The sequence below is a fragment of the Tupaia chinensis genome, unplaced genomic scaffold, assembly GCF_000334495.1.
Source record: "Tupaia chinensis unplaced genomic scaffold, TupChi_1.0 Scaffold000050_1, whole genome shotgun sequence".
Lineage (NCBI taxonomy): Eukaryota > Metazoa > Chordata > Mammalia > Scandentia > Tupaiidae > Tupaia > Tupaia belangeri.
Window position 1 is genome coordinate 2,866,537 of NW_006159508.1, and position 24,647 is coordinate 2,891,183.

Sequence of the window (24,647 nt, forward strand, 5' to 3'; positions counted from 1 at the left end):
AGAAAGCGAGAAATCACCCCCCAGGGGGGATGGTCACGCCGCAATCCCTTCTCCTCCGTTCTCCTCTCGGGATCTTGGGCACGCACGCACACGCGCCCGGCATGAGTTTTAAGCCACCGGGTCCGGGACACGAACTGCGGTCGACTACGTGGGAGTCCAGCGACATAGCCATTACGCTAACTGCTGGTTCCCAAGAGTTAAGAGTTTTGAACAAACTTTATTAAAAGGTAATAATAGCCTACAGTATTAAGAGCCAGGCAGTATAGACAGTTCTACACTCAATCTGTCAGCCTAAATTTTTTTAAAGAATTATTTTATTCTATGCATTCATTTATTTTAATTTGACCAGACACACACACACGGGGAGAGAGAGAGAAAGTGAGAAAGCAAGCCACCAGCCACCAGGTCTGGGACTCAAACCATGGTCAGCCATGTGTGAGTGAGTGTCCAGTGCCTTAACCACCACACCACCCGCTGGCCCCTCAGCCTAAGTTCTTTTACCAGCTCTTCTCAGCAGATGACCTTGCCTTTACTGACCAAAATTCAGGTAGAAATTTGAGTGTTCTCATTTTCTTCCTCTGGATCTTATGTAAAAGTATTTCTTTCAAGGCTCGTCCTTTGTCCTGTATTTTCTATTTCAGTCCTGCACGTCTTCTCACACCGAGAGCTCCACCGCATGCCCTTTCATGTTCAAGCAGCTCTCTGCCTGCAGGTTCCTTCCCTAAACCCTGTGAATGTACTCTTCATCTGAACATGAACCCCACCATCAGCTTTGCACAACACACTTCGCAGCCCTCATCCCACTTTCTCCCTTTCCATCTTCAACCAAATTCCTTAAAAGATGGCTTTACCTTCCAGTCACAGTTCACAGCACTGTAGTCATGCTTCTGTTCTCTCACTCTGCTGAACTTTTCTTAGTGGCCAGATCCCAGACAGGCCATTTTCAGTCCTTGTCTTCTTTTTTATTTTTTAGAGGTTTTTGCTATAAGGGCACATGCACTCGCCAGACAGACAGAAAGTGAGAAATCACCCCCCAGTGGGGATGGCCATGCAGCAATCCCTTCTCCTCTGTTCTCCTCCCAGGATCTTGGGCACTCACGCAACACGCGCCCATCGTGAGTTTTAAGCCACCGGGTCTGGGACGCGAACTGCGGTCAACTACATGGGAGTCCAGCGACATAGCCATTACGCTACCTGCTGGTCCCAGTCCTTGTCTTTTGATGCCTCTGCTGTCTGTGACATTGTCTCCATTCCTAAATCTATGATTATCTCTCTGAGGGTCTTTATTCTATCTTCTGTGCTGGATTAACTTGACCATGTCATGTGCTTCTCACTCCGGGTTATTTTTGTGATTCTAGTTATCAGTTATACCTTAACATAGTTCTGAAATGTGATCTCTGGTTCAGGCCTTTCTCTTAAGCCCAAGCCTAGGTGTGCTTTTGTTACAGTGACTTCAAATTTAGCAGGTCTAAAACTGTACATATTCTACTTCCTCATTCCCTATTCTGTTTCCTTTACATTGTTCCCTGTTTCAGTGATTGTTACCTAACCATTTATTCAGTCATTCAGATAGAAACATGGGGAATCTTGTACTTTTTATCCCCTCATCAAATCAATGGCTGTATCCCATCACTTCTCTTATGAGTTCTATGTCTTAAATCTGTCCTTTCATTTCTAATTTCTGGTGAGTGAATTTCAGGCAGTTAAAAAAAATATTTTTCCTTAGAATCTTGAAACATTTTTTATATATCAGTACTCAAGTAACAAGTGAATAAAATAAGCCTTTTGGAAAAGATATTTAACTGTAATAGTAAAAGAGAAGAAGATTAAGCTAAGAGTAGGAATCATAAGCTCTCTGGCTTGAATCAGATTTTGATATGGAAGGAAAGAAATGTCCAAGATATGTGATCTACAAATTTGTAGTATTTACACAAATTGTGGGCAGTTAAAAAAAAGTGATCTATTTGCACACCTCTATACTGTGGTGTGCAAGAGGAGCTTTCGTAATATATACAAGTTAGAGAGCACTTTGTTACAGAACTTTTTGAGGCCTGCCTGTTGTCTGGTGTAGTTAAGACAACTGGGTCTCAGAGGGCATCTGTGTGGTTCAAGAAGGAATTGCACTGTGACCATATTCCACACGGGGTTGCTTTCTTTCTCTCCCTCCAGTAAGTGCATGTGCCCTCTGGCACCCCCCCCCCCAAAAAAAAAAAAAACTTTTTAAGAATAGGGTATTTGCGGGAACTAGCAGTTAGCATAATGGCTATGTCGCTGGACTCAAACGTAGTCGACCACGGTTCGAGTCCCGGACCCGGTGGCTTAGAACTCATGCCGGATGCGTGTGCGTGCGTGCCCAAGATCCCGAGAGGAGAATGGAGGAGAAGGGACTGCGGCATGACCATCCCCCTGGGGGGTGATTTCTCGCTTTCTGTCTCTGTGTCTCTCTCTGTCTGTCTGGGGAGCGCACGCACCCTATGGTGAAAACCTCTCCAAAAAAAATAGAATAGGGTATTTGCTGTCTTGATCCTCCTGCCTCCGCCTCCATAGTACTATAGTTGCATACCACCATGCCCGCCTTTTGGGTGGCCAGGACTCTAATCCTGGCCATGTGGCTGAGAATACAGAATATGAGTGTACACTGCTGCAGCTGGGCCTGTTACAGAACTGCTACATAGCAATTATTTAATTGGGCTGCATTTGTTGTAAAGAAGAGTTGACACCAGAATTAAGAAAGTACAGCTTAGATTTGCCTGGTGATTGAAGAGAAGTGTAATATACAATCTGCTTCCAAGCCTCTCACCAGTCAATAGCAAGAATTTGAATTCCTTGCTCCTCTGTCCTGTTTCAAACACATTGCATACTCCAGCCCACTTAACTCTTGCAAATCTTTCAAGTGACTTCTATACTTTGGTGATCTGCACAAGATATTAATTAAAAGAGAACATGCCCGAGCCTCACTTGTGGAAATTCTTGGTGGGCTCCCACTTTTTCATAAATGCTTTTTGTAAATATTTATCTGGATGATTTTGCCTCACTCCTCTATCTTTTATCAGCTTTGCTATTAGTTTATCCTTATCTCAGTCACTTTGTGTTCACAGCTCTCCACGTTCCGTTGGTTTAGGTTTCATCCATTTCACAGTATATTTTTGGTACATGCATGTGCGTATAGCAGTCATGTTGCTGTTTTACTTTAGATTGGCTTAAGTTTACTTTTCTTAAAATATAAATATAAAGCTCAAAAACAATAAGTTGAATTGATAAACCACAGATAACTCTGTTTTGACAGTTATGTCTACAAATTTGTTCTTTAGTGAACTTTAGAAGTGGTTGCTGTGTAATAGGTCCATGTTGGACTAATTGTCACCTGACTTTACAGTTTTATAAAACAGACTAAGGATGTTTATATAGTTTGAATTGCCTTACGTATTGACATTATTTGTAAACGGTGCAGGTTTAAAACTAGTTATAAATTGCTTATTAGTAAAGGTTACTTAATATTATTACGGTTGTAATATTTTAAGTAATTAGGAAAATTAGTGTATTAAGTGACTCTCGTAATTATATTCATTATCTTAGTGAAATGGATCTAATAAATCAACCATGGTCTCACTGTTTATATTTTTAAAATCAACGAAAACTGATCATTCTTTACAGTTCATGTGGATCTCATTTGATTTTGAACAAAAACAAACGGAAAAAGGAAATAGGACTTGCCACTTTGCACACACATTGTTTATTTTATTTCCTATTGAAAAAATACTCACTTTGGGGATTTTAAACTGTTATTTATAGAAACTAGTATGTTTTGTCTTTCTGTTTCAAAAGGCAAGAGCTGGGTTTTGTGTTTGAAGCAATACTTCATCTCACTGATCAGCAAGTAGTGCCTGAAGACAACCAAATTCTTGTAGTGAATATTCATGTAGTGCATTAATTCATGTGTTTTTGCTGCCTGGGGTTTAGCCACTCCCAAAAGCAGCCCAAGTTTTTGTTTGTGTCCTTACCCCCTTTTGCCTGCATGTTCTGTTTGCACTCTCTGCTTCATTTTCTTTGTTTCCTTTTATAAAGTAGCAAACTTTTCTTTAGTTTAGAGAGCAGAGGGGCAGGAGACAAACTATCTGAAGACCTTTTTATTTGTGCCAACATAGAAGTGCTTTGTGGTGGGCCATCTGGACTGGGAGGATTTCCTCAGAATGCAAAGTATGTCGTGAAAGTTAGAGAGCTGGGATTTGCTTTGCAACTATCTGGGAAGGCAGCAGGAAACAGAGATAGAACTGGTTTGTATTGCCTGTAATGGAGGTGAGGAGAATGGAAGGCAGCTTGCCTGCTCTCGCTTCCCTGTGCGATTCCTCGACACTCGTGAACTTCTGCGCTGGTAATGTAGCTCCCCTTTGCTGGGAACTCAGACCGGTCTCACGAACTTTACTACTTACTTGTGACGGAAGTCTGAGGACCTGGGAATGAATCTAGATCTTGCCCTCCTCCCCTTAAATATATGTGTCAGTAATGGCATAAATATTTGCCTACACTCTTTTATAGAGTGCTTAAAACTGGACTCACTTTATGAACAGAATATTCCTGTCGAGAGGACAGTGGGCTTTGTGCAATCTTTCCCCTAAGAAAGATGGTCATCCAGATATTATTCTTGAAGGGGAAAAAGTAGAAACAGCAGCTTTTAATTAGTTTAAAAAGTTTCTTTCTCATATAATAGTAAATCAGAACATAGGTAATTAAGTTTGACTTTTGCTTCTCTGAAATCTAATCAGAAATCTTCATCAAAAACAATATAATTTGTAACTGGAAGGTGAAGACTTTGAAATTAAGTAAGTCTTTTAAAAAGGACCATTTTAATGATAAATGATTTTGATGAAAGTAAAGATCTTCTGTGGGACTAGCCATTGTGTCTAGAGCACAGTAGCAATATGATTTTTTAATTTTCATTACTTAACACAATTTCTCTTAAAATTTGTACTGTTGACAGTAAGTCAATTTTTAGTAAGAATATCTTACAAAGGAAAAGCAAACTTAATTTAAAAATTTAAATAAGTCAGTATCATTTGTGATATTTTACTGAAATCAAAAATTATATATCAGGGGAACCAGCAGTTAGCGTAATGGCTATGTCGCTGGACTCCCACGTAGTCGACCGCGGTTCGTGTCCCGGACCCGGTGGCTTAAAACTCAAGCCGGGCGCGTGTGCGTGCGTGCCCAAGATCCCGAGAGGAGAATGGAGGAGAAGGGATTGCGGCGTGACCATCCCCCCTGGGGGGTGATTTCTCGCTTTCTGTCTCTATGTCTCTGTCTGTCTGGCGAGCGCATGCGCCCTACAGTGAAAATCTCTCCCCCCCAAAAAAATTATATATCTTATTTTTATGTAATTTATTGCTAGCGGGAAGCGACTAACATTGTTGTTTACTAAGGGATTAAAGTGCCCAACCTTTAACAGTTAAAATGCTTTATTTAGTTAAAACTTCCTTGAGAGAATATTTTCACTTCTTGTAAGTAGAATATTAAGATAAATAGGAAACATTTTTGCATAAATATATCTCTATGTGTGTTGTTTTTATGAATATATTTTCTTAAAAATTTATTTTTAAAAATAAATTCTCGCTGTAGAATAAACAGGACATTGATTTCTTGATAACAGTACTTAAATATTTGTCTTTTTCTGTAGCAGTATTTGAAGACAACCAGTTCTAGGTAGAACACAATAATTAAAATAGTTTAGGCTACTAAGTACCTTGTGACATGAATTTATTAATGTGACAGTTTATTTGTAGATTAATGGGGTTGTTTTAAAGAAATAATTTTAAAGATTGGATTTTCTTTTGGATATATCATATTGGGTTTTGTATCTCTCATTAGCCCAAGGGGGGGAATATGTGTGTGTGTGTGTGTGTGTGTGTGTGTGAGCGTGTGTGTACGTTCATGTACGTGTCTGTGTCTCTCTCAAATATATATATATATATATATACATACATGCACAATGAAATACTATTCAGCCACTGAAAAGGGCAAGCTCCTGTGACGTTACATGGGTGAGCTTGGAGGACATTATATTAAATGAAATAAACAAGGCTCTGAAACAGACATACCACATGTCCTTCCTCATAATGTGGAAATTGAAAAAAAGCACCTCATAGGAGCTGGATTCCATGTGGCCAACTGCAGTTTCAAAGACTAGCCCTGGTGGCTTGACGAATATAGTGCATGTGTGTGCACACGTGTGCATGCCCAGGATCCAGATGGGATGGAAAAATGGAGGAAAAGAATTGTGGTGTGACCAGGGCCCGTTGAGTGGGGGTTTTACTCTGTCTCTGGTAAGCATATGTACCGTACCCCTGGCAATTAAAGGAAAAATATATGGGGCTGGCAGGTGGCATGGTAGGTAGGGTGCTGGACTCCTATATGGCCGACCATGGCTTGAGTCTTAGACCTGGTGGCTTGAAAATCACGTTGGGTGTATGTTGTACATGCCCACCCCAAGATCCCAGGGGGAAGAATAAAGATTGCAGTGTAGCCATCCCCTCGGAAGATGATTGCTCACTTTTCCTCTCACTCTCTTTCTCTCCCTCTCCCGCAAGGCACATACCCTGTGACAAGCCTTCACCCCCCTGTTGTCCCCCCAAAAAGATAAAAGACCTCATGTAAGTAGAGGGGTGAAGACACATGACTGCTGGAGACTGCTAAGTGTGGGCAGGGAGGGAATTGAGAGGTGCTGATTAACAGAAACAATTACAGGTAGATAAGAGGAAATCATTTCTGCTGTTAGAAAATATAATCAGGAGACAATAGTTAGTAGTTTGTATATCTCAGAGCACCTAAAAAGAATATTTTCAGTGTTCCCAGCACCAAATAGTGACAGATGGCTGAGATGATGGGTAAACTAATTACCTTGATTTAATCATCAACAGATTGTAATTTTATATGGAAAAATTCCATTGTCCCCTCACAAATATGTACAATTAAGTCCATTTATTTTTAATTGAATTTTATTTATTTATTTTTAATTTGACTGGAGAGAGACATGGAAAGAGAGAAAGGGAAAGTGAGAAAGCAAGCTACCAGGTCCAAGCCTTGAACCATGGTCGGAGTCCAGCGCCTCAACCACCATGCCACCTGCTGGCCCCAATTATGTCAATTATAAAAAAGAAGGAAAGAGATACTTCCTTTTACTATGAGAAATTTACCAATTAACCAAACTTGTACTGAAAATTTAGGTATATTACTAAATAGATTGATGCCACAGCCTAAATTTGCTTTGCTTTCCTTTATTGAAAACAATTATTTAAATTTGTTTACAGAGTTCTTTTTATGAAAAATTTATCTAACCTTTTAAACAGGGAAAATTATCTGAACTCCCACTTCCCAGAGACTTAGTCTCTAGTCTCTCGGTATATTTTTGTTTGTGAGTGCCTGTAGATACAAGATACATAGTTCTGCACAGAACTACAGTATGAATGTTGCCTCACAATTTTTTTATGTTGTCACTCCTACTAAACATACTTGTTTGTAATTATAAATGTGTATCGTCCATTTTAAGAGCCTCTTAGTATACCATGCTGTAACCATTGAATCAGTTCCCTGTTGATAGTCCTTTAGACTAGTGCCTTTTTTCTTTTGAACTGTAAATAACACATAGTGCTGTTACCATTTCTCATGGTTCTTCCCCACATTAGCTCGTCTCATCACCATCATCATCATCTTTTTTTTTTTTTTTTTTTTTTTGAGATTTTTGCTATAGAGTGTGTGCACCAGAGAGAGACAGAAAGTGAGAAATCTCCCCTTAGGGGAGATGGCCACGCCACAATCCCTTCTCCTCCATCCTCCTCTCAGAATCTTGGGCACACATGCACACATGCCCGGCGTGAATTTAAGCCACCGGGTTCAGGACTCGAACCGGATTGACAATGTGGGAGTCCAGCAACATAGCCATTATGCCAGCTGCTGGTCCCGAGTTTTAAAATTAGATATATTTTACTTCTAAAATTTCAATTTGACTCTTTATAATTTGTTTCTTTGTCTCTGTCTCTTCCCCCTCCCCCTCTTTTCCAGAGACAGGGTCTCAGTAGATTCCGCAGCTGGCTTCAAACTCATGATCCTCCTGCACCAGCCTCCTGAGTTAACAATGTCTATTTCTTTGTTGAGAACTTCCATCTTTCCATTTATTTCTCTCTCTTTTTTTTGTAAATAATTGATTTTATTTCACTTTATTTATTTAATTAATTTACTTTAATTTGACCAGAGAGGGACAGAGAGAGCAAGAAAGAATGTGAGAAAGCAAGCTGCCAGGTCCAGGACTTGACCTATGGTCAGCCATGTGGGAGTCCAGTACCTTAACCACCACGCCACCTAAAAATTTTTTCTTTGAAAAAAAAAAAAAAAAAAATATTTATTTTAATTTTACCAGAGAGAGAGAAAGCAAGCCACCAGGTCCAGTACTCAAACCACAATTGGCCATGTGAGAGTCCAAACCCCTTAACCACCATGTCACTGTCAGCTTCTCCAATTATTTCAAGTGTTTGCTCTTCAGGGAGCAATGTTATAATAGCTTCTTTAAAGTACTTGATCATTTCATTGTCTGGTCGTTTCATAGTCAGTGTCTGTTGACCATCTTTTTGTTTGAGTGCTCTTTAGGTTTTCCTGGTTCTTTGACAGTTAGTTAATTTTGGATTGTCTCTGGACATGTTGAATGTTCTATGACCCTGAGTCCTAATAAAGTCTTGGGAAACATGTTGATGATGGTTCTGTTTTATCATGCAGTAAACTCATTTCTGAGCACTGTTCCTGACCTACATTCTATGTCTTGTGGTTCAACGTCAGTTTAGTTTTTAATTTTTTTTTTTTGAGAGGGTTTTGCTATAGGGTGCCTGTGCTCGCCAGACAGACAGAGAGAGAGAGATAGAAAGCGAGAAATCACCCCCCAGGGGGGATGGCCACTCCGCAATCCCTTCTCCTCCATTCTCCTCTCGGGATCTTGGGCACACACGCACACGCGCCCGGCATGAGTTTAAGCCACCGGGTCCAGGACTTGAGCCGCCGTTGACTACGTGGGAGTCCAGCAACATAGCCATTATGCTAACTGCTGGTCCCAACATCAGTTTAGTTTTAAAAGCTTCTGCAGAGCTATTCTTGTTGGCCCTGTATGTGTGCCATGAGGGGCCAGTCAGGGAAATGGGCAGTGGTCTACAACCTTTCAGTTCTCAAAGGCTTTGCTCCATTCTAGTTGTTTCCATGCATGTGCAGTTTGGAGAGTTAACCTGGGACTTAATCATAGGTTTAAAAGCTCCCTCTGTTTCGCTCCTTTTTCTCAGTAGTCTCCCCTATGCTCTCAGACTGTCCTGAGCCTTCTTTCCAAACCGGGCTCTCCTTGCCTTGTGCTGAGATCCACCGTAAGGTGAAACAGAAACAGCATGCGGGCTATTCCTCCCGCTCCCAGCACCACCGCACCACGTGCCGCTTCATAGCTGGCCTTGTGTGGTTGGGAGAATCAGAAGAACTCTGTCCTGTAGCACACTCCTTTTTCTGTCTTCTGGCCAGAGAGAAGAGGTTTTATTTGGCACTTTTTATTGTATGTACACAGTTCTGGGATTTGAGTCATTCTAGTAAGCTGTACCATGTGAGAATTAAAAAGCCAGGGCACTCCTTACCTGAGGGTAAATTTTCACTCTGATTTCTCTTTTCAGTTCAGCTGCTAATATTTACTCTTCAGAGATCTCAAATAATTACTTTATGTAATCTTTCTAGAAAATTTAGCTGTAATCAGAGGAAAAGATGAGATGAGGGAACTTTCTCAATCTTGACCAATCCAGAAAGCCCACCATGTGTGGTTTTATACAAAGGGTATTTACAGGACGACTGTAGCAATCTGGAATCTTATCTAAGAACCAGAAAGTAATCAAATTATTTTACCAATAAAAATAAACAGATTAGACAACTCTGTTAGGTCAGGAGACTTGGGTTCTATCTAATGTTATTCTGCCATGGCAAATGAGCCCTAAATTTAGCCTTGAGTGTCTTTGTACACATCCTAATGTAATATGCAGTCTGGCATGGAAAAGAGTTAGGTTTTAGATCTGACAAGCTTGGGTCCGATCCCAGCTCTGCAGCATACTAGCTGTACGATCCTGAGAAGTTGCTTCTCAAGGCTTCAGCATACTCATTTGTAAAATATGAGTTCTGCCACTTACTTTATCGGGTCATTGAGAGATTTATATGAGATTTCATAGTAAGTGTCTGTCATAGTGCCTAACAGAGTGGGTATCAGTCAGTGTTCATGCCTTCTGTTACCTTTTTCTAGTTTAAATATTATTTTGCAATGGGGCCCTCATTTCTGAGACTGTATTTTCTTCATGTAAACAGTTTAAAAGGCTTGGTTATCCAGTATCGCATAATGTAAGAACTTAGATTGGAAGGGAGTAGTACTCCTAACTACAAAGAGGTGAGCAGAAGAGGTATAAAGAAAGATTAGAAAGTTGGAAATGTAGTCCTTTTAATTATTTAATTAAAAATATAGTAGCCTCTAGGGCATCATTTGCTCAGTGCTTGCAGCATAGTAATTAATATTCTAATGAAGACTGAGTCATCGAGGAGTGGTTACACTTTGTATGTCCCCGTTAGGAAAACAGGAAGGTTAGGTATTCCGATGTAGAAAAAGTTACATAAAAGCATGCAGATTCAGAAGGTGTTAGAATGTGTATGCATGTATCATTCTGGATTGCCAACTTCTGGATATTTAGAATAAAATATATTTATCTCTGCAAAGGCAACACGGATTTCTTGACAATTCAGAAAACAAGTTAATTCAGTGTAATAAAAGCATAATGAGTAATTACTGTGTTTTTAAAATTATATTAGATGTTCATGTTTGCTAGTTATATACGTATTTGCTTTCACCTCTATTAATTATATAGACAATTATGCAGGAGCAGTTAACGTGAAGGTTAAGGTGGCTGGATCCCACATGGCTGACTACATGCTTTGAATTCCGAACCCCATGGCTTGAAAAACATGCTGGACACGTACATGTGCATGCCCAAAATCCCAAAAGAATGGAGGAGGAAGAATTGTAGCACGATCATCCCCGGAAGTGTGTGGGGGGGTGGCATTGATTTCTCACTTTTCCTCCCTCTCTATCTCTGTCTCTTTTTGGAGGGTATATGTGCCCTGCAGCAAAACATATATATGAAAGAGATTTATTTATACTAATAATTATATTAAAGTTAAATAAAATCTTTAATTTTTTTTCCTTTTTTTTCCTTTTGTATTGTTTTCTTTTTCCTTTCTCTTTTACCTTTCTTATTTTTCTGCATAGCCTCCATACACTTAGCTTCTAGACAGGTCTAAGTGCACTGCAGTCAAATATCTGAATACTTTTAGGGTCAGAGTAATCTTCAGTTCCCATGGAATCTGCTGCACAAAGGGAGAAAAAAGGAACTGCAGAGAGATTGCAGAACACATTCTTCACACCTTTGAATGCTCAGATTTAACTCCAAAAATTAGGGAAAAACTTACTATCCATCAGATGACCAGAAACCACAACAGAGGCATAAGAAATATGAAAAGCCAAGAAAATATCTCTTCCCCAAGGGAAAAGAATAACTCCTCATCCTCCATAGGCAATACAGTAGAACTCATGGAAATGTCAGATAAAGAATTTAGAATATTCACAGTGACAGAGCTAACAAAAGCAAGAGAAGAGAGACAACAAACTCCAGAAGATGCAGGAGAAAGACAAGGAGGTGGTTAAGTTAGTGCACGATCTGAAAGAGGAAATACACACCATAAAAAAAAATCAAATGGAATTGTTGGAGATGAAGGCTGTAATACAGGAAATCAAAACCTCTCTTGAAGATCTTTTTTTTTATTTTTGGGAGAAGTTTCTCACTATAGGGTGCGTGCGCTCACCAGACAGAGACAGACATAGAGACAGAAAGCGAGAAATCACCCCCCAGGGGGGATGGTCACACCACAATCTCTTCTCCTCCATTCTCCTCTCAGGATCTTGGGCACGCACGCACATGCGCCCAGCGTGAGTTTTAAACCACCGGGTCCGGGACGCGAACCGCAGTCAACTATGTGGGAGTCCAGCGACATAGCCATTACACTAACTGCTGGTTCCCTCTCTTGAAGATCTTAAAAGCAGATTGGATCATGCAGAAAAATCGAATCTCAAGTGTAGAAGACAGAAACTCTGACCTAGAAAAATTCACCAAAAAGACTTAGAAAATAATCCCCCCAAAAATAAGAATAATATATGAGAACTACTAGATACCATTAAATGCCCAAACATCTGGATAATCAGTGTCCCAGAAAGTGAAGAAACTAATAAGGGCATTGATAATCTATTCCATGAAATCTTGGAAGAAAACTTTCCAAACCTAGAGAGGCATTGAAATATCCAGACCCTAGAAATGCAAAGGACCCCAAATAGAATCAACCCAAGATCTTCGCCAAGGCACATCATACCCAGATCGGCCAAAACCACAAACAGAGGCAGCATACTAAAGTTGGTAAGAGGGTAACATCAAGTTACTTTTAAAGCACATCCCACAAGGCTAACATCGGACCTTTTATCAGAAACAATGCGAGCAAGGAAAGAATGGGAAAATATATTCAAAGTGTTAAGTGAAAAACAATGTCAACCAAGAATACTAAACCCGACAAGATTATCCTTCATATGGGAAGAAAAGACAAGAACATGCTCATGTAAACAAAACCCGAGAGAATTTACCAACACCAGACCAACTCTCCAAGAAGTTCTGAAGGGAGTGCTATACCAGGAAAACTAGTCAGAGTTAAGAGTACAACCAAGAGAATAGCCAACTTATTGGCAGGGACAAGTCTGGAAGGATCAATAATAATATTGAATGTTAGTCTCCAGAATTTAAGCGGAAAGATCAGACCACAGTAACACTGCAAATTCAACAAAAGAGAGATTAATTACATGAGACTGAATGGTGAAATGGAATTTTATGCCTTTTGACTAAAACAGTACTGATTTTCTTCTATGTTTTGTTTTCCGGATTTAAGGATTTTTGTCTTTGAACTGTTGATAGTTTCATCTACCTACTGTTTGAACTGAATCCTATCCTTGTTCCTGGCTTTAAGCCTTTAGCAAACTTATCTTAAGATTTTTTAAATTTTGATCTATTAAAACTAAAACTGTCTTTTTTGAAATTAAAAATGCATTCATAAAATACCTATTTAATGACTGCAGTAAACTATACAGCCCCAGCTAAGTGCTACTTTATAGTATGTTTATTCTACTCACTGAGGTTTATGTCTAAAGTCAGAAATGTGTTCATAGATACGTTTATATCACTATTGAAAGTATTTCGATTAATTAAGATCAATAAAATGTGGGGGGGGAGGGCATGGAAAGCACCTATAGGTACCAGCGACAGTGTGGGAGGAGGGTGGGAAATGGCAGAGGGAGAGAGGTAGGGACTCAAGGAGAAGAGGTGGGGAAGCAAAATATATAAGAAACAAGAAATGGAACATTATTCACATATGGTAATATCCTTGACTGAGCCAATATACAGTATATTCTGGATGAAAAATCTCATTTTGTATACTGTAATGATATACAGTGAATGAATGTAAATAAATTTAAAATAAAGTTGATGGATCTCAACTCCCACGTGGCAGACCATGGTTCGAGTCCCAGACCTGGCAGCTTTCACTCTTTCTCTTTCTCTGTCTGTCTCTCCCTGGCCAAGCTGAAAAATTAATAATAATAATAATAATAATAATAAATAATTATTTAACAAAGAAAAAGGCTGTGTAAAAGGCTGCTAAAAAATACATATATTTTATTTACTCAACAAATACATTCTTTTTTTTTGAGAGGTTTTCGCTATAGGGCGCGTGTGCTCGCCAGACAGACAGAGAGAGACATAGAGACAGAAAGCGAGAAATCACCCCCCTCAGAGGGGGTGGTCACGCCGCAATCACTTCTCCTCTCTCGGGATCTTGGGCACACACGCACACGCGCCTGGCGTGAGTTTTAAGCCACCGGGTCCGGGACGCGAACCGCGTTCAACTACGTGGGAGTCCAGCGACATAGCCATTACACTAACTGCTGGTTCCCAACAGATTTATTCTTAAGACGTTTACTGTGAAATGAGAGTATGGTGTATTCGAATTTAGGAGAAAAAATAATAAGAACAAAGTTCTCAAGATAAAAAGAGCAAGAGATTATAGAGTCATTGGTAAAAAGATTTCTGACCCCACTTTGCTCTGTGACTATGGGGTAACTCACCACATTTCTCAGTATCTTAAGTTTACTTATCTATAAAATAGTAAGAGACATTGTTGGACTTTGGGGCCAGCAGGTGGCGTGGAGGTTAAGGCGCTGGACTCCCACTTGGCTGACCACATTTCAAGTCCCTGTCCTGATGGCTTGAAAATCACTCCAGGTGAGTGTGCATGGGTGCCCAAAATCCCGAGAGGAGAATGAAGCAGGTATTACGACGTGGCTATCCTCCCAGAGGGTGATTTCTTACTTTCTCATTGGCTCTGTCTTTCTGGTGAGCACACATACCCTATGGCAAAAACCTTTTTAAAAAATTTAAAAAGATAGTCTCTAATCTAGCTTTAGTCATTTATGAGCGCAAGTTTAAGTTAATTGGATTCTTCTGTAGTATCTTTAAAATTGGAACATTGCCTGGAGGAAACTTGTTTTAAGAACTTAAGCTTCAGAAATAATTCCTTTTAGCTTAAACAAAGTTCATAAATAACAGGATACATTTTTATTGTAAAATTCAGTAACACGGAAATATGCTTAGTGAACAGCAAAGGTGCCCCTTTATCCCCACGCTTCTAATCTTACCCTCCTATCAGAAGTAACCCAGTTGCTTATTTGATGCATGTACTTCTAGACTTGTTCTGCATGTACTTTTGGTACATTGTATACATATATAAATACAAAGTTTTTGTGTTTATATTATTATTGAGAAGTGTATTTTGCTCTCTGTGTGTTTTTATTGCCAGAGGATGTGTGTGGTCACCTGAGAAAAAGAGCGACAAAGCATCCCCCAATGGGGCATGGTCATGCCACAATCTCCATTTTTTCATTTCTCCATCTCATCAGGATACGCTCGTACCCAGTGTGTTTTTCAGGCTGCCAGGCCGGGACTCAAACTTCCATAGGCTATTTAGGATCTGGCTGTCTATGACAGCACTGAACTGCTGCACTAATGGGCCAGCTCTGTGTGTATAGTTTATTAAATTATTCAGTATAGATTGTTTTACAGTTTGATTATTCCACTTAAAGTGTCTTGGATCTTTCAAATAATTGGTTTATATACCCACCTTACTATTTTTAATTGTTGCATGGTATTCTGTGGTGCGAACATGTCATAGCTTTTTTTACCCCATCTGTGGACATAAGGTCATTTTTAATGTTGTGGTAATAACTAACGGTGCAGTAAAGAGTATCCCTGTAGGATAGTACCTTACTCAGCCCTCCCTGTATGGCCATGTGCTGCATTAATGCAGCTAATCATCCCAAGCCCAAGGTAAGTGCTAATTAGCATGAGAAAACTGCACCAGAGGAAAACAGTTATGCAGCTAGTACCAAGCCACCGGATTTACTCAGTCACTGTAACACCAGAGCTCATGCACTCTTCTGACAGCTTTTGTCCGATTGTGAGAGGCTGATGCTCCTGAAGGTTAAGAGCCAGGATATCCCTGAGTGTGCAGGGCACACACTTGCCTGTGATGGGGGGCTGACTGGTGGCCTGAGTGACCTGTGGCATCAGAACTCTGTTGGAGGTGCTTTCTCTATCCCCTGCTTCGCTTCCTCTCCCTCTTCCCTCCCCCGTCTCTCTCTGTCACTTAGTTACTTACGGAAATACTCAACAAATAAAACTTGTTTTCAAAACCCAAGATTTCAGACAGGAAGGGATTACAGAGTTTTAGAGCTATAAGGAACAGTTGAGAACAGCTAGTGTGCTGCTTCGTATCTGCATTACTACTGCCTTAGCCAGAGTGACCCTGTAATTGACCACCCAAACGCGAAACTTGCTAGTGAAAGAGGGTGCATTAGGATAACCTTTATACCGAGATGGCAGTCATATTTGTCCTGGACGGTTGAGACATATGGACACCTCAACCCCAGCCCTGCTGCCACCGTCACCTTTCACATAAGGAGCTGCAGTAGCCTCGCCCGGGCTCTGCACCGACGCCTATCCTGTCCGGTGCGTTCTCATAAAGCGACCGAGACCGAGATGGCATTCTTAAAACAAGCTGAATATAGCACTCACTAGTTTAAACCCCTTCCGTAGGTTTGTAAAAGGATATATTAAGGATAAACTTATTTGGTCCTCACGTGATTATTGTTAAAATGCAGCCTAAAATAGAATAGCGAGCACATAAATTGGGAGCCGGGAGACCTGTGGTTGAGCCTCAGATCAGTACTAGTTTGGTGACCTTGGATAAGTGATTTAATCTCTCGAGCTGTTTCCTCAAATATAATTTATAGGTAGTGTGTGGAGGGGATGAGGTAATAAATATAAAGGTACAGTATAAACGCAGGACATTGTTAATAGTTAACTCTGTGTCAAGTCCTTTGAGAAACTGTCCTGGTGTCCTATCACAGTCTATCTGGTTGTAGTAGGGTTTTTTACAAGCTGAGCCACCTTTCACGTGACTAAGAAGTTTCACAAAATAGAAACGTCAGTCACTTTAAAAAAAAAAAATCATAGTTTATAAAAGTTAAGTGACTTGCCAAAGGTAAAAATTAGTTACCAAGTTGTTACTAAAACTCAGACTTAAAAAGAAAGAGTTCAGGACATGTTCTGCGCTGTAGTGTAATAATGTTTCCCCTAGACTCTAGTACCTTGCTAAAAGAATTAAGTAGTCTATATACTTATACAATCACATAAATATTTTATCTGTGATTGTAACTTAAAGATTGAGCTCAACCTTAATAATTAAAAACAGTTGACGGGACCAGCAGATGGCATAATGGTTACATCGCTCGACTCCCAAGTAGTTCGAGTCCTGGACCCAGTGGCTTAAAACTCATGCCGGGTGCACGTGCGCCCAAAATCCCAAGGGCAGAAGGTAGGAGAAGAAATTGTGGTGTGGTCATCATCCCTCCAGGGGGGAGTATACACGCCCTATAGCAAAAATCTTTCTCTCAAAAAAAAAAAAAAAAAAAAGACCAGTTGAGAAGTCATCCCTGTGTAGTTTACTGGCTTAATTCAGGACCTTTGGCTCTAAGTGATGACTTGCAAAAGGAGTTTATTAGGTGACATAATTAGCTAGGAGTCAGTATTACAGAATTTCTCAGAATTGAAGTTAGAACCAGAACCCAGGGTAGTCTAGACTGTCCATTACTGAAAGCCCAGGGGCTACATCCCTATAGTTGTAGGAACAAGGAGGGAGATGAGGCTATACTTCTCTACCTCCGGGAAATTTGGAAGGACTTCACTTGGCCTAGCCTACATCTCATACCTACTCCTTTGGCAATACTAGATCAAAGCACATACAATTTTCCATAGCCAGTCATATTTATACCAATTAAAAAAGACCATTTTGGGGGCTAGCAGTTAGTGTAATGGCTATGTCGCTGGACTCCCACGTAGTCGACCGCGGTTTGAATCCCAGACTCGGTGACTTAAACTCATGCCGGGCGCGTGTGCTTGCGTGCCCAAGATCCCGAGAGGATAATGGAGGAGAAGGGATTGCAGCATGACCATTCCCCCTTGAGGGTGATTCCCTGCTTTTTGTCTCTCTGTCTGTCTCTGTCTGTCTGGCGAGCGCACACACTCTATAGCAAAAACCTCTCCAAAAAAAAAAAAAGACCATTTTGTATGGTTCTACCTTATAATATGGAATAGTAGAGGAGAATATGGGGCATCGTAAATTGGCAACCATAATAGGACCTCCTACGTGCTGGAGTTCACCGAAGAAAGAGCTGCTGTTCTGCATGGTGTGAAGGTGGGAGAGGGTGGCAGTAAAGGCGGTGTGAGGAGTGCTTTCCGATCATCCATACTGACGTGGGTGGGTTCCCTGTCCAATACAGAAGCAAACTGGAAATGATTTGTACTCCTCTTTTATTTTCATTAGGTAGTACAGTAATGAGATGATAATTAAAGATATATTGAGTAGTTTACTGCCTTGCAAGTTTCTAGATAGCTGCAGTGATACTATATTTGGGCAAGAAAACAATTAAGGTAATTGTATAAAAATAGAGAAAAACTTACCATGGGAAAAATTTCCTTTCATTTGTTAAAATGTTTAACTCGTGTTTTTTTTTATTTTAAATTTGTTAGAATAGAGGCCAACAGGTGGCATAGTGATTAATGTGCTATATTCCCACATGGTCAACCGATTCCCAGATTCAACAACTTAAAGCTCATGCAGGGCACATGTATATATGTGCCCAAGTCCTGAAAGAATGGAGGAGAGGGGATTACGGCACAGCCATCTCCCCTGGGGTGTGATTTCTCACTTCCTCTCTGTCTCTCTGGGAGGCACATGTGCCCTATAGCAAAAATCATAAAAAAAAAAAAGGAGAAAAAAACTAAATTAGAATAGCTATGAAGATCTTAGGTATTTTTAAATTAAATTCAGAAAATCTTTATAAAATCTTTTTATAAAAATCAATCTGTGTAAGCATGATGGGATAGTTTTTTGTTGTTTCTAAAAAATGTTTTATAAACTGTTTTTTTAATTACTTAATTTTATTTGTTATTTTTTTTTAGTTTTCTATAAGGCACGTGTGCTCACCAGAGAAAAAAAAGAAAGAGGGGATGTGAGAAAGTAAGCCACCAGGTCTTGAACTGACCATGTGGGATTCCAGCATCCCAACCATCAAGCCACCTTCTGACCCTTTTTTTGTTTTGTATTTTTAATTTTTTTCTTTTTTTTGGAGAGGTTTTTGCTGTAAGGGATGATTTCTCGCTTTCTGTCTCTCTCCAGAAGACAGAGAGAAAGAGAGACAGAAAGCGAGAAATCATCCCTCAAGGGGGATGGCCATGCCACAGTCCCTTCTTCTCCATTCTCCTCTCGGGATCTTGGGTATGCACGCACATGCACCCGGCATGAGTTTAAGCCATTGGGTCCGGAACTAGAACTGCAGTCAACTACATGGGTGTCCAGCGACACAGCCATTAGGCTAACAGCTGGTCCCAATTTTCCTCATCTTTTAAGACTTATCTAGTGTAGTTTTTCTTGCCAGAAAGATTCTTTCTCAAACAATTACTTTAAACATATTTCATGTTTTTTAACTTTATAGATGATAGTATTTCTGCTGCCAGTACTTCCGACGTTCAAGATCGCCTCTCAGCTCTTGAGCTACGAGTTCAACAACAAGAAGATGAAATCACTGTGCTAAAGGCAGCTTTGGCTGATGTTTCAAGGCGTCTTGCAATCTCTGAAGATCATGTGGCCTCAGTGAAAAAATCAGTCCCAACTAAAGGTAATTAAGTGTGCTATGAAGTAGAAAGAGTTTTGCTTTCTACAACATTTTCCTCAAAAATGAAAATTGAGACTAAAATAGTTTCTCTTTTGGGTTAGTTATGATTGTAGTTTGGTTTCCATTCCCTTTTTTCTGCACTGCCAAGACATTCTGGAAGTTTATTCTTTATTTTAAATTTCCAGTTTTTGTGTATTACTATTGATTGAACATAAAGCTTTTCTGTCATGGTATTTGTGTGAAGTTATTAAGATCTTTTAGAAAAAAAAATTAATGAGGGCAGGAACTGAATCTTTTTATGTCTCCCATTCTTCAGCCTAGCAGGTAAGCATGCATACACACACACACACACACACACACACACATACATATATGTGTATTCAATCCTGTTATTACAGAAATATGATTTAAATCATTCTAGTTTTAAGTAGCTTCAATCTAAGCCCTCCATGGTCATTAGGAGATTCCCGAAGAAATTAATTTAAGTTTTTAAACTTACTGCCAGCCCCAATAAGATAGGAATTTTACCATTCACCAAGTGGGGCTTCTCAAGGCTGAGGGGAGCAGTCACCATACTGTGGCTCTGACTTGGAGAAGATCTAATGTGTCCTTTCCCTTCTTTCAACCACTGAGAAATAATTTAATGTTCTTTCACATTAATCAAGCATTTGAACATAACATTTCATATCTCGTATTTCTTGGTAGACTAGATAGGGTTAGGCATGGTTATCTCCATTTTGGCATTGAGGAAAGTGAGGATGTTCATTGACTTATCTCCTACCGCAGTAAATCAGTATGAATTATTAACGTAAGGAGGACTTTTACGTAACTCCCAGATTCAAGCCAGATAGGAGATAGCGCAGTTAACCAGGATATGAGAGGCAGATTTGAACGAGAGCCTGAATGTTGGCTTTGAAGAATATACGTAACATAGATAGGTACATAGAGATAGCTGAATGTCAGGTCTAGTGCTCAGGCTAGTCTTGGCTTGCAATAAGAATTCGGGAATGTTCGGTTCATGGATGATAGCCGAAGTCATAGTAAGAGGAAGACAATGAGAAGGCAGCCCAAGATAGTTCCGTTGGTAGCTCCAACATTTTATCATTTAAAAAAAAAAAAGGATTTGTGTTGCTACACTTCTGTAGAGAGGTCAAAAAATGACAGAGGTGACCATTAGATTTGACATTTGTGAGAAAGTTAGAACCCCTTCCAAAAGCAATTTTAGTGGAATGATAAGATTGCAAATCAAATTTTGGTATTTTGGGAAGCAGCAATCAAGGATTGTAAAATTGAGAGCAGCAAATACAGCCAGTCTTTGGGAAAAATTTGCTTGAGGAGAGAGGTTGATAGTAGCTAGAAGAAGATGCAAAATTGAAGAGCAGTTTTAATTTTTTTTTAAAGATGCAAACCTTAAAAGATATATGTTGAGGACAAAAAAGGCAACAAAGGAAGATGATATGAAGAGGAAGGGGGGATAATTGATGAGGCAAGTTTCCTGATAGTTTGACAAGGGATCTTAAAGCAGGTGAGAAAATAGTAAACCTAAGGAAGACTACTACTACAAAGATAGAATTGAAAAAGGGTAAAACTGAGTGCAGGTTGATACATACTCAGGTTGTCAGGGCTGGAGGTTTCTATCTTATACTATAAGAAAGTAAGATAGGTACTAGGTGGTTTGTTTGTTTTCTTTTTTAATTATTTTTAATTTATTCATTTACTTATTTTGACCAGAGAGACACAGAGAGAGAGAAAATGAGAAAGCAAGCCACCAGGTCCAGGACTTAAACCATGGTTGGCCATGTGGGAATGTCCAACACTTTAACCACCACGCCACCTGCTGGTCCCCACTAGGTGGTTTAAAAAAAATGAGTGTGTAAAGGGAGATGGGGAAGGAATAAATGTTTGGAATGGTTGTAGTAGAGAATGGGAAACCATAGATATATGAAAGAAATGCTGAGTGACCCTCAGATTATGGAGGTGGGAAACTATCGAGGAAGGAGAGTATCATTCTGCAAGGCTTTACAATTTCCACTGTTCGTTTACTCTCAAGTACTTTGGGCCTGGGTGTTAATAGTTGAGAGTTATAGGACTGGCAGGTGGAATGATGGTTAAGGTGCTGGACTCCCACATGGCCGACCACGGTTTGAGTCCCAACCTGGCAGCTTGCTTTCTCCTGTCCCCCTCCATCTCTCTCTCGTCAAATTACAATAATAATAATAAATAAATAAAATAGAATCTTTTTAAAAATAGCTGAGAGAAGATAGGCTTGATCTTCTCCATTACTGTTAGTAAGATAAATGTGTCAATGGCAAGGGGTAAGCGATGAGGGGCGACTTGAGAGTTTGACAAAAGACCCAATAGAAGCCATTTTGGCTAATAATACTATATTATGATTTGTTGTTTTTTGCTTTTACTTATTTGAAAAGCAACTTTGAGACTGCCAAGATCAAGTCAGGAAAAAATTGCTTATAAATTTATTTGTTTAAGGGGATTTTAGAGTTCTTAGAATGAGAAACCAGATCAATTCATGTATATGGGCTTTATGGAGAAGGTAAACTTTGTGTAAGAAAAAAGAACAAATTTCCTATCTGTTTAATATAATTGGTATATGTACCCCCAGTTTCTGAGCCTATTTAAGTAGAAAATGATACAGTGTTAAGTTGCTACCTACACATTTTTTTAAAGAATTATTGATTTATTTAATTCCATTTGCTATTATTTTTTAATTGACCAAAGACACACACACACACACACACATACACACCCAGAGAGAGAGAGAGAGAGAGAGAGAGAGAGAGAGAAAAGGAAGGTGAGAAGGCAAGCCGCCAGGTCCAGGACTCAAACTGCAGTTGGCCATGTGGGAGTCCAGTGCCTCTAGCCACAACGCCACCTGCCGTCCCCACTACCTACATGTTTTTAAAAGCTTATTTTAAATAGTTTAAAACATTTTAAAAACATTACTTTTTGGGAACCAGCAGTTAGCGTAATGGCTATGTCGCTGGACTCCCACGTAGTCGACCGCGGTTCGTGTCCCGGACCCGGTGGCTTAAAACTCACGCCGGGCGCGTGTGCGTGCGTGCCCAAGATCCCAAGAGGAGAATGGAGGAGAAGGGATTGCGGCATGACCATCCCCCCTGGGGGGTGATTTCTGGCTTTCTGTCTCTATGTCTCTCTCTGTCTGTCTGGTGAGCGCACGCGCCCTACAGTGAAAATCTCTCTAAAAAAAAAAAAAAAACATTACTTTTTCCTCTCTCTTTCTTCTTTCCTTCCTTCCTGCCTTCCTTCCTTTCTTTCTTTTAAGATGCAGGATCTTGCTGCAATCCCCAGGCTGGCCTCAAACTCATGATCCTCTTGTCTCAGCCTCCTGAGAAGCTGGGATTACAGGTGTGCTTGGCTAAAAAACATTTTTACATTTTTGTGCTAAAGCAGTAGTACATTGTCATCTTGTATTAATTAAGCAAAATTTAAAGAATGTTTTCTCTCTCTCTTTTTTTTTTTTAACTAACTAAGGATTTCAGTAAAGAAAATTCTGAACTATTTAAGAGAAAATTAAAAGGCTGCTTTTGGGGGAAAAGATAACATGATTTTTTTTTTTTAGCAACACGCCACTTAATTAGCACCTACTTCTCAGTGTCGTGAAATATCTCCTATTTTCCAGGAACTTATCTTCTTCTGATTATTTTAAAAATTTTGTCAGAGGAGGGACCAGCAGTTAGCATAATGGCTATATCACTGAACTCCCATGTAGTTGACCGTGGTTCAAGTCTCGGACCTGGTGGCTTAAACTCACACTGGGCACATGTGCGTAGGTGCCCAAGATCCCGAGAGGAGAATGGAGAAGGGATTGTGGCATGGCCATCCTCCCTGGGGAGGGATTTATTGCTTTCTGTCTCTCTCTTTGTTTTTCTGGCAGGTGCACAACCCTATAGCAAAAACCTCTCCAAAAAAGAAAATGTTGTCAGTGGATGAGTGAGCTCAAGTGAGAGAGAGAGACAGACAGGAAAAATGAAAAATCACGCCCCATAGAAAATGCTCCTACTGCGGGCCCTTCTCCATCTCTCCCTCTTTTCAAGATTTCGGGCATGCATATACACGTGCCTGGCGTGTTTCTCTGAGCAGTTGACTGTATGGGATCCAGCCACCTTCACCACCACACCATGGGCTAGCCCGGAATATTTTTCCTAAAGTTACCCTAGTTTCTAGCCCTTTTCTACTGTCCTTATTCATAGTTCCATTGCCTCTAAAATGACTGTAGGATCAGTTTTGTTAATGGCTCTCTAGTGGAGAATCACCTATTTATGGAGCCATAGAGCCACTGTAGCTCTTCTGCATTAGAATACTTTCTTTTCACATAATACCAGTTCTGAATTCTTACTGATAATCTTATTCATTAAATAGGGCCGGGTTCATAACATGGTGGTTAAGTGCAGTTCGGCACTTAACCCACACGGCAAGCCAAGGTTCCAGTGTCAACCCCGGTGGCTTGAAAAAACATGCCGGGTGTGTGTGTGTGTGTGTGTGTGTGTGTGCGTGTGCGTGTGTGCGCATGTGCACGCACGCACGCTCTCCCCCCCAATCCTAATGGGATGGAGAAATGGAGGAAAAAGGATTGTGGCATAACGAAGCCCCATTGTGTGATTCTTTCTCTCTCTAGCAAGCACATTTCTTCTCCAACAATAAAAAAATTAAGTGGAAAGATACTGTTTCTTTGAATTGGTTCTAAAATTATGCTTTATAAGTTTACTTTGACTGTTATTATGATATGCTAAATTGTTACTTATACAATGCAGACCACTCACTTGTTAGATTATTCTTTTATTCATTCGATACCTTGGACACAGGCTTTGGATTGCTGTCTATAAAATGGATTGATGGTGTTATTGATTATATAATACACTTTCAAAATTATTACAGTGAGTAAAATTTATTGTTAAGAATTGATTACTCAGGGGAACCAGCAGTTAGCGTAATGGCTATGTCGCTGGACTCCCACGTAGTCGACAGTGGTTCGTGTCCCGGACCCGGTGGCTTAAAACTCACGCCGGGCGCGTGTGCGTGCGTGCCCAAGATCCCGAGAGGAGAATGGAGGAGAAGGGATTGCGGTGTGACCATCCCTCCTGGGGGGTGATTTCTCGCTCTCTGTCTCTATGTCTCTCTCTGTCTGTCTGGCGAACGCACGCGCCCTACAGGGAAAAATCTCTCCAAAAAAAAAAAAGAATTG

The 24,647-nt window shown here is 40.1% G+C and overlaps 1 protein-coding gene across 5 annotated transcripts in view; it reads left to right on the forward strand.

Moving 5' to 3' along the window:
- The window catches only part of EML4 (EMAP like 4), a 160,973-nt gene that overhangs the window by 58,099 nt on the left and 78,227 nt on the right, over positions 1-24,647 (forward strand). For all 5 annotated transcript variants that reach the window (XR_003550860.1, XM_006141306.2, XM_006141307.2 and 2 more), the window contains exon 2: positions 19,247-19,429. Coding sequence is in view for 4 of the 5 variants with exons in the window: in XM_006141306.2 (XP_006141368.1) it covers positions 19,247-19,429 (183 nt within the window). In the remaining variant the exon portion in view is untranslated. The remainder of the gene's footprint in view (positions 1-19,246; positions 19,430-24,647) is intronic.